Below are 14,393 nucleotides of genomic sequence, written 5' to 3' on the forward strand. Positions count from 1 at the left end.
ACTTTAAAAATTTTCTTGGAGATATAAGCGAGGTTCCCAAATTAGCGATTTTGTTTTAGCGATTTAGAACGGTAACCTGTTTTTTCTTTAGGCCAGCGGAAACCGATTCAGACTCCAGTATTCATCATTCAGATGATAAATGATTATTTCTTAATATTAAAAAAAATGGCCACTTTGAAATTTGAAGACTATTATTTTGTAGTAGAAGTTTTAATGAGAAGGAGCAAAAAAATTTATAATGTCCAAACATAATTGACGTTTTTTTTTTATTCTTGCCGTAAAATATTTAAACATGAAAATAGCCATTGTTTGTTTCTTTTTCCCCTCCTATTTTTTTTTTTTTACAAAATAAACTAAAATAGGTGAGATCGGGGCTATCCGGCAGGTGGGGTAAAAAAGCCAACGGCTTTAGCTTTTTATCTTATGAGAGTTAATCTCAAATTTGTAAGATATGTATATTTCTATCTATACATGTTCATTTGGTAACAGAAGCTGGCTATTTAAAAATATTGATCAACAACGATTTTTTTTTAGTATATATTATGTATTGAAGAAAGAATATCTCCTCATATTTTAAGAAATTTGTCGCCACATTGCTCAATGCCTTGGATTAAACTTGGTTTGAAGTTTTCAAGTTCTTCTAGAAAGGTTTCTATAGCTATTTAAGCTCACTCACTACCAGGGTTTCGAACCGAACCGAACCGAACCGCCAAACCGGAATGAACCGTTATAATTTTCTGAACCGTAACCGTAACCGAACCGTTATAAAGAAACTATAAAAAGAGCGAACCGAACCGTTATAAATATTTTAAACCGGTTTAAACCGGTTCAAAACGGTTTTTAAAAATAATTAAAATTAAACATTGTTAATCTAAATTTGAAATTTGAATTTTCCTTGGGGAAATTTTTAAACTCTTTATTTCTTTTCAAATTGAATTTTTTTTACATGTCAATTAATACCACCATGTTTATTGTTTTTTCTTTTCACTTTAATAAATACTCAATTTAATAGAGATTAAGCGAATTACCAGTTAATTAGATAAGAATCTTAAAATCAAACAAGACTATTCTTTAAATTAACAAGTTTATTCTTATATATATATATATGTATATTAGTTATTAATTAGCTTATTAATACTTGCTAATAATTTGGGAAAAATCATAATTCTAACTAACATATAAAGAAAATCAGGTACTGATTACTTTTAATAAAATACCGTTTTATATTAATTTCTTATTAATTAATATTTTCATAATGAATGATTTATAATGACTTAAATGAATATTAGAATTCTGAAATTAAAAAAAAACATATGATTGTTAATTAATATTCCTATATTTTATGGTTAATTTATTTATTTATTTCCATTTACACTTTAGTGGATAATTTCTTGAAATAATAACTACTTACTGATTAACCTTCTAAATCTTATAGTACCAAATAAAATTTAAACACATGAAATTCAATTGGATAATTATAAAATATAAAGTATCCATTAAAGTTTTAATTTAATTAACTTTAATTTTTTAATAAAAGACAGTTGTTTTTGGAATTTTAAACAGCTTTTCTATTTCTTTTCTTCTTATTTTATATCTTATCTTTTTGCTTCCAAATTATTTATTAAAATGGTATTAGTAAGCTCCATTCACTTATTTAGTTTCATCTGTGTACAAGTTTGTTTTGTTAGTATTTTTGAGGAAAAAATCGGCATAATTATATGAAGGGTAGGCCTGCATATAATTCACATTTTTGGGGGAGATCTTGTCAGATAAGATAAATAAAAATTATACTGATTCTATTAAGAAATTTATTTATTCTATTTTTATAATAAAAGATTCTGATCTATTCATCATCATATAGCATATTAGTATCTATTAAATGGTTCGGGAAAAGTCAAATCCTGTGCGATCATATTTTAAATTAGATATTGTAAAAAATCAATCTACTTGTAAACTAGAAAACTGTGGTAAAGTTTTAACCGGGGACCATGCAGCAAATCTTGAACGACATATAGAAAGATTCCACGATAAGGAATTAAAATTATTAAAAAAAAAAAAGATAATTTGACTATTAAAAAAACAATAACAAAAAATGCAAATAATCATAATACAATTCAAAATGCTTTTACCAAAACTAATACAATACAAATTAATATTAATAAAGACACTTTAATCCGCTCCTGCACTGAGTTAATCACAGTTCATGGGAGACCAATAAAATCAATTGATGACAAAGCATTTAGAAATATTATAGATCCGATAATTGTAGGATTGGGTGGTAATTTAACCATCAATTCTGAAAATATACGCAATAATATTAAAAAAATGGCATTTGATTTTTCGCAAAATTTAAAAAAAGAAATATACCAAAAACTTATATCGTTAAAATTAGATATTGCAACTCGATATGATAGGTCCATACTGGGGATCAATATTCAATTTATAGATAATGGAGAAATAAAATTAAGAACGTTATACATGAAAGAGATAAAAGAAAGACATACATCAGAATATCTAAAAAAAATTATTCTAGATGTTCTAAACGAACATGAAATAAGAATTGATCAAATTTATACGATAACCACAGACAATGCAGCTAACATGATTAAATTAATTAAGCTGTTAATACATCATGATGAAGAAGATGATGAAGATGATATCCTTAATGATTATTTAGATAATGATAATTTAAATAACAATGATGATATAATTGTTAATGAAAATGAAGAACCTTTTTTTAATATTGAAAATATTAATCTTGTACCTCATACGAGATCCATGTTAATGGGCATTAGATGTGCCTCCCACACATTTCAATTAGCAATTAATGATTGCATAAAAAATTCAAATGAAATTGTTATTATTAATAAAGCAAGAAACATTTGCAAAAAAATAAGAAATCAGACTACAATGTCTATTTTGTCCAAATTAAATTTAAAAAAGCCACTAATAGATTGTTGCACAAGATGGAATTCAATCTATTTAATGTTGGAAAGATTATTAGAGTTAAAAAACTTTTGCCAAGAAATATCGGCCCAAAGTAATGATCGTGAAAAATGTTTGTCAGAGAATGAATGGAAAATAATTAGTGATATATTAAAAGCTTTATATCCATCTTATATTTTGACAAAATATATACAAAGTGAACAAATGACCATGGGCGATTTTTATGCAGCATGGATCAAATGTATCATGCAAACTAGCAAAATAGACACTTCATTTGCCAAACTTTTAGTTTGTACAATCAAAGCACGAGAGATTAATTTGAAAAATGAAGTTTTTTGCTCAGCTATATATCTCGACCCAAGATATAATGTATTTTTATCATTTGAAGAAAAAGATATCGCCAAAAAACATCTTTATAAAACTTGGAACTTAATCCAAAATTTAAATAATCAGAATATTGAAAATCTAGATACTATTCCTACGTGTTCACATTCGAAAGATAACTTAGATGATGATTTTGAAGATTTATTTGGGGAAATGTAAAGAATAGTATGCCAGAACTTTATAAGTTAGCTATGGTTGTGCTAGCAGTTCCAGCTACGCAGGTATCCGTAGAAAGAGCATTTTCTAGCCTTAAGTTTATACTCTCTGCCCAAAGAACTAAATTAAATCCTGAAATATTAGAAAATATTTTAGTTATCCGTTCCAATTCTCTTTTTAAAAATAAATAATATAAATTTCATTATATTTATGTGTTATTTTATTCCTCATTGTATTTGCGCATGTTTGTGTTTATCTTATTTATGAAATAAAAAGAATTGATTTGTCTAATTTATATTTACTAAGTTTAATAAAAATATCTATTAGATTATCATTCATGGTTTTAAATAAGAAATTATAAAAAGATTTTTCTCTAAAATTAATATATACATGGTTAATGATTAATTTTTTTTTAATTAAATTTATAAAAACCGGAACAAACCGAAAAGAACCGTTATAAATTATAAACCGAACCGAACCGATATGATTTTTTTTTTAAAAACCGAAATGGAACAAAACCTTTATAAAATTTTAAACTAAAAACCGGAACGAACCGAACCGTTATACTAAACGGTTCGAAACCCTGCTCACTACCCCCCTGGTGTTAAACGTCAGGAAGTAAAATAACGTGCATTGGAAAAAAAAATTTAAATCTAAAACGATAAAAAAAAAAATTAGAATTGTCTAATGCGCTGTAAAAGTCTACAGCATAATAAAACCACTAAGAATCTCAAGTTAAGATAGGAATTTTGTGCGTTGTTATAATGTCTTTATAACAATAAAAATTAATTCTATGTTTCGTGTGTTGAATTTGATATTTTCCGTCTCCACCAGAGTCATCGATAAATAGTAAAAAGTAAGAAAGTACTACTATTACTTAACCCTAAATAACGCCCACAATATGTTGAAGGAAGAAAGCCGCGATTTTTTTTTAAAATTTATATTTTTTTTAGTCTAACGATGTGGCTATCCAGATAATAATTAGTTTTGCTATCTAAAATAAAATTTTAAATATCGTGATAAGAGCAAAACACCTGCCGAATAGCCCCTGGTTTCCCCTACCCTATTCTATTTGGTTAAACAGTTTGAGTGTACATTAACTATTCAATTTATTTTTTGTAAAATTATATAATTAAATAAAGGTTTGGGCGGCAGCGTAAAAATTAAATCGTACCCTAGTAATCATGTAGAATGTTAAGAATATCCAAAATATGACGGTTTGTATCGCGGAGTATATGGACATGCCCAGTATGATTTCGTCAAAAACTTCCGCTTTGAGTTGGAACGGTAAAACTTTCCTTATTCTATCTTTTAAATCCAAATGATTTTATTTTGAGAAAAATTTTTTTTTTATTTTACAAACTACCTATTATTCATGTGCACGCGTATATCTTTGCGTTTCGCCATTTTCATCAAATTGTAGCTTAACTAGTTAAGGTCCGACTTATCTAATTTATATACCAAACTCGATTAATACTTTTGTGGGTCGTCCTAATCAACATTTTGTTACAGGTTTATATCTTTCTTTCTTTCTCTTTCTTTCTTTCTTTCTTTCTTTCTTTCTTTCTTTCTTTCTTTCTTTCTTTCTTTCTTTCTTTCTTTCTTTCTTTCTTTCTTTCTTTCTTTCTTTCTTTCTTTCTTTCTTTCTTTCTTTCTTTCTTTCTTTCTTTCTTTCTTTCTTTCTTTCTTTCTTTCTTTCTTTCTTTCTTTCTTTCTTTCTTTCTTTCTTTCTTTCTTTCTTTCTTTCTTTCTTTCTTTCTTTCTTTCTTTCTTTCTTTCTTTCTTTCTTTCTTTCTTTCTTTCTTTCTTTCATTCGTAAAATATTTTCGAACTTGTGTAATATGATATATATTATTTAAAAATGGTAATCAAAACTTTTGAAAAAAAATAATACATTTATAGTGGCGCTATTGGGATCGCGATTTAACAGCTGATCGATTTTTTTTTTAAAATTTATCTTTAATTCAATTCATAATAATAATAATCTCAAAAAATAATTTTTATACAAAAAAATTGATCTAATAAAAAACAGTTTTTAAAAAAAAACAAACAAAACTGTGAGTTGTTATACCACGATAGCAATCCCGCCGCGTTTATAAAAATATTTGCGCTGTAGTAATTACCTATATTATAAGATAGCTTCCGGCGAAGCAAGAGTAAGTAAACGACGGTGTAAAAAGTCAGTCCAATCGTAGTTATGTTTAGGAATATCAGGAAGGGCCTAAGAAAGATAATAATAATTTTATTTAAAAAAAACTTTCTTAACCATTTTAAATTGAGTTTTAAAAAAAAAACAACTATTTTTTGAATCAAATTCTTTATTTACACTTATACTTAGATGGAAAAAATTTATAGTTTTAAATTTTATTTTAAGATTCCATATGGCATCTATGGAACCTACCTAATATAAAAAATTTTGTTCTTAAAGAATAAAAAAAAATATTGTTCAGATTCTATATGTGTAAATCTACTAGCAATAGAAGTAATATCTTAAAAATTTAAAAGCCAAAAAATCTAAACATAAAAATTGAGGAAAAGGTAAAACGCAAAAAAAATAATTCAAGCAAAAGCCTTATAAACAGCTTGAGTATTAATATAATAAAATACGATTGAAAAAATTATATTAATTGTATTGTAATGTCAAAATTACGATAATTAAGCATTCCTAGTGGTTACAAAATAACGTACAAGTTGACGATGCCAAAGTAAAGTTTAATTTGCCTCGGGGGATTAAATATTTCTCGATTACAAAATAATATTTTGTCAGGCCCGCAACTCCTTAAACCCGACCTCAATACGCAGTGTCTAAATTACAGGAGGGAGGGGGGGGTGTAGGCTAATTGCCCTCCATATGTTTTAAAAGGGCGTAGTCTTCGAGGGTGATGCGCAAAAATCATTTTTTGGGTTAAGTTGATTTTTTTTAAAACTTGATTCCGATGGGGAAAGGTTGTGGAAGATGTATGTTTTAAGAATTGTGTCTAGGTTCCGGTTTTTTAATTTCGTTCGATTTCAATGCCATTCGTGAAATGTTATATAAAAGGTTGTCAGACGGTTTTTTTCTACCATATATATATATATATTTATTCTTTAAAAAAAATTTACCAGAAATTTCCGCTCTGAGAAACGCAGGTGTCCAACCAAACGCAATGATGGTCGTAGTTCACAACGCATTTATTGCAGCACCTGCAATGCTTAGTGTCAGGCGGACTTTTTATATAGGTTAATATTAATCGTATATAAAGTATAATTGTTTGTGTTTACTTGATCGATTTCGCGATGATTATGAAACAAAATTTTTAATTTAGGATTTTGGATTATAAAATTTAGTGGAAAATCTTTAAAAAATATATATTATTTTTTGAAAAAGGAAAGAAAGAAAGGAAAGAAAGAAAGGAAAGAAAGAAAGAAAGAAAGAAAGAAAAAAAATATGAATGAATGCATTTTAAAAGTTTTTTTTTTAAAAAAAACTAGATTATACACTTGAACTTGGCAAAGATGGCAAAAGTCATCTTCTATAATGTTGTAATGGTCATCTGTTTTGTTCCATCTCGGAACTTTCCTATTTGCCGGCAATTTTCGAACTAGATCAGGGGAAACGTCTTTGCTCGAAGCGATAAAGTAGGTTACCGTGAAAAGAATCGCGGAAGACATTCCTACCTTTTCTCCAATAGTTTTAGGAAATAATAATATTTTTTTTTGAGCAGTATATACCAATTAATTGAGTTTAAATTGTATTATGATGTATGCGCTCGTAATGTGTGTTCAACTTTAGTATACGCATTATAAGGTTATATAAAACAACTCATATAAATGGTATGCATTATATTAGGCCTGCTTTAGAAATATTGTTTTCTCTTTATTAATTTTCTTCATTTTTCGTTTATTTTTAAATGTTTTTCATTCTTAAATCCTTGTAAACAAAAAATAATGATTACTTATATATATATAAATTGCAAATTACCTTATCAAATAATATATATATATATATAAAAGTTTAAATCGTCTATAATCAAGTTTAGGACAGTTTGTAAGTAAATGCATTGGGAGTAAAAAAAAATAAAAATACAACTATAAATATAAATATAAATTCAAATCAGTTACTTACTATGTATATGGCAATTTGATCGGCTTGGTATATAGATTGAGGGCAAAATACCAACGCGAAAACTACTGAATGAACGGTTAACATGATGGCGATAGATATTTGGAAAGTGTTAGGTGGAAATTGGGCCCCATTTATTTTCCTGATGATGGGAGGTTCGTGGGTACAGAAAATTTCTTTCAAGCTCTTATTCGATTAATTTTAATTTATTAAATATAGTAATAATTTTTTTGTATAATAAAAATAGTCAGGTTAAGATCATTATTTAACCATAGGCGGATCCAGGATTTTCCTATGGTAGGTGAGAGGGGTGGGGCACGTTTAAGCCCTTTTATTTTAGACCTTTTAGCTATGTTGAAGTTTAATGAAAATGATTTTTGGTTTTTCAAATTTTTTTTTAGTGGTTGTTAAACGGCTCGTTTTGAGCTAGCCAGGAAAATATTGTCTAAGTCTCGAGATTCAGCTGATAGATATGGAGATCTTTGCGCCATCTATGAAGCGAAATCTTTAGGTTTGTGATTAATATTTTTCTCAGGAACACGCAAATTTCCGAAGAACTAATCAATTCTGGATTGATATTTTTTTTACTATTAAATTTTCTATAAATATGTCAGATCGCCTTAGCATTCGGTTAATTAATAAGAGTATGGGTTAGTGATATATTTAATATAATAAATTTTTAAAAAACAGTTTGTTTTTTTTGTTTTTTTTAAAAGAAATTCTTACATCTTTAAATGAATGTTTTTTGGGACTGCTACTCCACTCAATCTTCACGGTATTACTGATAGACATTGATCTCCCTTTCTTGGAGTTTTCGTCTAAACAAAAAAAGATTATTAAAACGCATTAGTATACATTTGTTCAACTGATCCAAATAAAATTTCCCAATTCCCTATTCTAAATTTTTTTTTCTTTTTAAAGAATTTCAACAGGAAATTTATATAAAATTCTTTAATTTATTTATGATCAGCTGATACAAAGGACGGAATTTTTGTAAGAGGTAGACTCGTAAATGATAGAATCAGAATTGCTTAGAAGTCTTAGGAATATTACTTTTGAAGTAGGTCGGGGAAAGAGTGTGATTGGTAAAAAAAAGAAGTGAAAAATTTTGAACAAAGTATTTAAGTAAATTCAGAAATTCTGAATTTATCTGTATATATTTTTTTTTAAATACTAAATGTCAGGAAATATTGCTGATATTATAAATGAAATATTCAATTCTCCACAAAGTCATCGCCTTAAATTATCAATGCCGATTACTTTTCATACGTTTTTAATGGAGTTTTTATTCTCATTTGAAAATTTGAAATAACAGACGCTAAATTTCCAAGGATGATTTGAGAATTCCTGCTTCCGACAATTATTATTCTTATTTAAAATCTTCCCCTATTTCGTTCTTGGAGATGATTGACCATTTAAAAAAATATATATATAATTAAAAGATAAGAATTTGATATGTGTCATATCTCTTACGTCGGTTAAATAGATGGGCCAAAAAGTTACACGCCATCATTTAGTCTGTAAATATAGCGATTTCATTAAACGCGACCAAATTTTTTTAAACCATTTTTTAAAGAAAGAAAGAAAGAAAGAAAGAAAGAAAGAAAGAAATCCTACGCTATATCTAAAGAAGCTCATAACTCTAACCTCTCCCAAGAAAAGTTAAGTTTTAGAAAATGCCGCTGGTAATTTTTATTTCACCAGAAAAACCGACGATTGAGAGGAGCCAAGCAGCCAGGCTCGCTGCCATCTTTTTATGATGCGGGGGCGGCGTATAGTTTGCCTTTAATTCGGCCCACTGTAAAAAGCCGATAAAATTTTGTAAAAAAACTGCCCAAATAGTCTTAGATTTCGGTGCATAAGGCTTTATACAGGCCTAAGCATATTTTGCCCTAGAATGGCAGGTGTTTTGCAATAGTGAAGTAAATTAGAGGAGAATTTAAAGAAACTCGATTCTTTAACGATATATTTTAGAAATCCGCACCTACCAATGGCGTATAATACTTAGAACGATTCATTTATTAAAGTTGAATACAAATCAGTTAGTGAGACGAGGCCATTTTTGGTTTTCCCTATTATATTTTTTGAGGGAATTTTTATTTATAAGATTTATAAAATTTTAATGTAAACAGTTATTATGGAAAAACCAGTAGCCTATCATCAGCCTGATTTGTATGGCAAGACATTTAAATTAATGAATCATCAGTCTATGTTTAAGAAAGAAAGAATAAAAGAAAGAAAGAAAGAAAGAAAGAAAGAAAGAAAGAAAGAAAGAAAGAAAGAAAGAAAGAAAGAAAGAAAGAAAGAAAGAAAGAAAGAAAGAAAGAAAGAAAGAAAGAAAGAAAGAAAGAAAGAAAGAAAGAAAGAAAGAAAGAAAGAAAGAAAGAAAGAAAGAAAGAAAGAGAGAGAGAAAGAACGAATAAAAGAAAGAAAGAAAGAGAATCAAACTACTAGCTTTTTTATGTAAATTTTTATTTGATAAAAAAATTGAAACTTGTTTCAGGAGTTGATTTAGGTGGCGTGCTTGATTCATCTTTAGGGATCGTTGGCAAGGATTTAGAAATTTTAATTTTATTACTCTTTGCTTTACCCGATAACTCATCGTTTGGAGGGTTTTTTAGATTTTTCATCAATAATCAAAATGAACATAATCTTCACGAATCTTCACTCAAAGAAGATGATTTTTTTATTTTATATCTTAAATGATCCTATGAGAATTACTATTTAAAATACTTTAACGATTTCTTTCCCTTACAATATTGTATCTATTACTTTAATATTTTTTTTTTATGTAATTAAAAATTATTCAAAATCAAATACAAAAAAATAAAATTTGAAAACAAAATCTTTAAGAAATAAAAAAAAGATTAAATAAAAATAAGAATTTAAGGCATATCATATCATTATTATATTATTATTTATTAATTAAGAATACAAATATCTTCTAGAATATTCTAAAAAATAATAAAATAGTTTTCATTTCTTTACTTATCTTCTCTAGAATAAGCGGTTCGCATTAGGGTTATAATAGATCCATACAGCTATGTTAGGGGAAAATATTCAATCACTAATCCTAAGGACAGATGGATTTGATTGCAGATAAAGATTTAGCCTGAATGAATGATGGAAACTATATTTAAACAGAGACGCAGATTGAGAAACAAGTGTTAAGCGTAAGGAAATGAATGCTAAGAATATGGATATAATTATTACAGAAAAAGTAAAGAACGCGAAAGATATGATATGATGCAGGAAAGATTGATAAATGGATCGATTTTAAGGAATATTATTCTAATATAATCTTTAGACAAGATAAATTACGATAATGAAAATTTGGGAAATAAATATAGCATCGCCATTTATGAAGCTAAAAATATACTATGAATAAAAAAAATAAATGATACATTAATATTAATTATTTTTGGACGTATAAATTTATTAGTAATTTTTCCATTAAAATATATAATCATAACATTTTTTTTGCTAGAGCCTAATGTTACGAAATTGAATTTAAATCACATGGGGAGTATCCATTATCACGGAAGGAGAAGGGGGGGGGGTGGGCTCGATTTCAATTTTAAGAATAATGACAGAATTGGTCAAAAAACTAGTATACTTAAAAATATCAGGGCCTGAACCGATTGAAAAATGTTGGAAATCATTAAACGGAGATCTTAATATTCGTTTATTACTGTAAGAAGAAGTGCTCGCAAGCAGTACGAAACTTTAAGAAGTAAAGGTCTAGAAAGGCCTCTTTGTGGCATGTGAAGCACGAAGGCTACCAATATAATAATAATTAAAATTCGTATATTATAAAACACCAATCTTTATTGGCAATTTTAGACCAGACAAAATGATTACAAGTAAATGCAAAAATCCATTTTTTTTATCAAACAAAAATACCGCGCTTTATATACACATGTATTATACATAATAAATTATTAAAATAAAATATTAATTCTGTCAATGAATGATAACACCAAAAAATGCTCATTTACAATAATAATCTGAATACTTAAGTAAATCTATCATTATCTAAAAATTTAAATAATTTTAGATATAAATGTAGGTAAACGGAGAAAATAATCATCTACTTATATTTACATAACTTACAACATTTGCTATTTATATTTTAATTTTCGATATAAAACAATGTGATATCGGTTTTTGAGGGAGGGAGGGGTTATTTCCAGTGAATATTGTCATATAGACGCATGGCAGGAGTTAGACAACAATTTCTGTCTCAAAGGTTTAAGGAGCATGGATAGGTCACGATTTATTAAACTGGGTTGATAATGTTTTAAGGCTAGACTGGGTGAAATAAAGGCTGAAAGAGTAAGTTATAGCGGAGATCGGATACAGATGCCATCTGGCTTTCTTAGGAATATGCCCTTACGCCAGGACGAATATGGTGGTAATTTAATATTCGATATATTTGCGAGGAGAACCCAATTTTGAGAGTTCCATGAGACACCAACGACTCGCTGCATTTGTAAATCTGTGCAGATATCAAGGCGTAAAGGATTTTGTGTGTATTAAAAATTAATTAGAAAAAAGGAGTGATCCTTAGAAAGGTAATTAAATAATTACTTAGTTTGGACAACTCGCTGAGTTTGTTTATTTTGAAATTTTTCTCCCCATGAGGGCTGCTCCGAGACGTGTCATCTCATCTATGTCGATGACGTGGTACGTAATGTCTGGTAGAATGAATATGGGATTTATGAAACATATATCATACTTTAAGGTGAATTTAAGATTATTGAGTGAAAGACCTGTAATATATAAAAATCTCTTGATTATGGGCCCTATAGACTAGATTGTGGAATGATTGCCAAAAACGTTGAAGTCACTCAGATACCAGAAATTTAAGGTGATACTAGAGGTAAATTGAATTTCCTGTATTATTTTGTGGATAATAATGCAAAAAGTGCGGATCTTAAGATGTCTCCTAATTATGTCCTCTTTGAGATTTGATTATATCCTATATCCTATATCCTATATTGCATATAAAACTAGTAGGACTTGAATAGTTTCTATAAAAATAAGTTGTATATTCTGGATATTTATAGCAGAACGAAGGGACAAAATTTTGTCGTTTTATAGTATTGAAAGTATTATAGAAATCAAGTTTTAAAACTATGTAATCGGGAAGAATACCATTTGCAATAGTTAGGTGAGTAAGATGAGCGGAAATTTCTGCATCCTGGAGCATCAAACTCTATTTGGAGCGGAAAAAGGAATGAGGAAAGAGATACTTTATAACGTGAAGCAATGATTTTTGAAAAGGCACTTCGAAAAAAGAACTGCCATGATTTTACGGAACCCTGTTCCCTTTTTTAATGCTATTAGACGATCTCCGAAAAGAATAGGAATTATGGGGGCTGGAAGAGGTCTATTGAGGATTATATTTAACAACCAGGTAAGGTTTGGTAAAAGTGCTTTGCATGGAATATTGTTGGTTTCATGATATCTTGCATGACGATGATATATATGCCATATAGGCCTCCAGTAGAGTCTTGAAATAATCTCACATTGAATGATGATCTCACAGGATTGTCTCAAGGATGTTAACTCCAGGAGCGATATTATTGTTGTTTTGAACTAAAAAATTCTGGGTCATCTGAGATGTGTTTTTATTAGAGTGGTCTCATTATTTGGAGCTAAGAAATCCTCAGAAGTTTCCTAGACCAAAGAACAGACTTTAGTGATGTAAGTTCATAAATGTGGACGGGCGAATCTAATATATTATTAGGACCGAAGAGGGATATTTAAGATTTAATAAATTTGGTTATTATATTTTTGTTACTTGGTATTTTAAGAGTGATATTAACAAAACTTAGTAGGTTTTTCAAATTTGAATGATTTTCGGGATTGATTACCGTAAAAGGATTCATTTATTGAAGGATTCAGCAAATGAGAGAGATGATTAGAAAGTTGGGTAGATTTAAGAATTCATGGGCCCAGTGAGTTTGATGTTTGATGTATATGCTTTGTCAATGGCAACTCTGGAAAAAGATTGACTCACTAAATTTAAATGGCTGAATGGAGGAAGGTCCACAGATCATGGCATCTAGAGGATGGAAGTTCATGTGCATGGACTTGAAACTAACTAACTTTGCTTATATTTATAGATTTATTGCATATGTGACATCTTCACACATTTGGATGACTAAATGATATTATTTGCCATTATAATATACTAATATACCCGTTTTTTACTTTAAATTCTTATAGATTGGAATTTTTAATTCAACCATAAAGGCTGGTTGTATCATTTTTAAGGGAAAGCTTTAGGGCTGGAAAATATACTATGATTTCTAAATTTCTATCGCTACTAAAAATTTTATATTAGCAATTAGATTATTTTAAAAATTCGGTTATAGACCATATATTCAAACCAACAAAGATTACGTTTTAAATAATAACCATTCAAAATGGAATAAGCATTTATATAATTACAGGTAAATTAATTTTATCCGAAATGAAGAAAATGTAAATCTTTTACATAGTTTGATGGTAAAGAGAACTTTATTTCTTATCAAATGGAAACATAATAAAGGATAAGACATTTATAAAATTCAATCTTATAAGTTAGATCTAATAACGTTAATGTAAAATTTATAATTTCAAGGGTTTATTATTTGCCTGATAAAAATTATAATCAAAAAATAATGTTCTTAATAATATCAAATAATGACATTTACATTTAGCTTTCAATTGCTTTAGTTTTAGTTTAATTTTAAAACATCCCATCTTAAAGCACAATGTAACATGTCTATACTAATCATTGATTCCACTATATTTG

General features: G+C 28.1%; 1 protein-coding gene and 2 long non-coding RNA genes across 3 annotated transcripts in view; 2 read left to right on the forward strand and 1 right to left on the reverse strand.

Moving 5' to 3' along the window:
* The window catches only part of LOC135927209 (uncharacterized), a 33,190-nt gene extending 25,911 nt beyond the window's left edge, over positions 1-7,279 (forward strand). Inside the window, exons 2-4 of the long non-coding RNA XR_010571993.1 lie at positions 4,629-4,773; positions 6,592-6,705; positions 6,958-7,279. This is a non-coding gene — a long non-coding RNA (uncharacterized LOC135927209). The remainder of the gene's footprint in view (positions 1-4,628; positions 4,774-6,591; positions 6,706-6,957) is intronic.
* On the forward strand, positions 957-3,489 carry LOC135925802 (uncharacterized). The gene is made up of 3 exons (XM_065461293.1): positions 957-1,083; positions 1,128-1,192; positions 1,836-3,489. Exon 3 carries the CDS (start codon positions 2,326-2,328, stop codon positions 3,487-3,489), a length of 1,164 nt encoding a protein of 387 aa, XP_065317365.1. The 5' UTR covers positions 957-1,083; positions 1,128-1,192; positions 1,836-2,325.
* Positions 7,280-7,677: 398 nt separating the features above from the next.
* Positions 7,678-10,136, reverse strand: LOC135927210 (uncharacterized). Its single transcript, XR_010571994.1, has 3 exons — positions 10,083-10,136; positions 8,315-8,406; positions 7,678-7,774 (listed from the first exon to the last, which is right to left on the reverse strand). It is a non-coding gene; the product is annotated as an uncharacterized LOC135927210 (long non-coding RNA).
* Between the last annotated feature and the right edge of the window lie 4,257 nt (positions 10,137-14,393).

Source organism: Gordionus sp. m RMFG-2023, chromosome 3 (genome assembly GCF_954871325.1).
Source record: "Gordionus sp. m RMFG-2023 chromosome 3, tfGorSpeb1-WG-v2, whole genome shotgun sequence".
Classification (NCBI taxonomy): Eukaryota; Metazoa; Nematomorpha; class Gordioida; order Chordodea; family Parachordodidae; genus Gordionus; species Gordionus sp. m RMFG-2023.

What these genes read in the sequence shown, in the direction of transcription:
- LOC135925802 (XM_065461293.1), top strand. Translation starts at nt 2,326, where the DNA reads ATGGCATTTGATTTTTCGCAAAATTTAAAAAAAGAAATATACCAAAAA.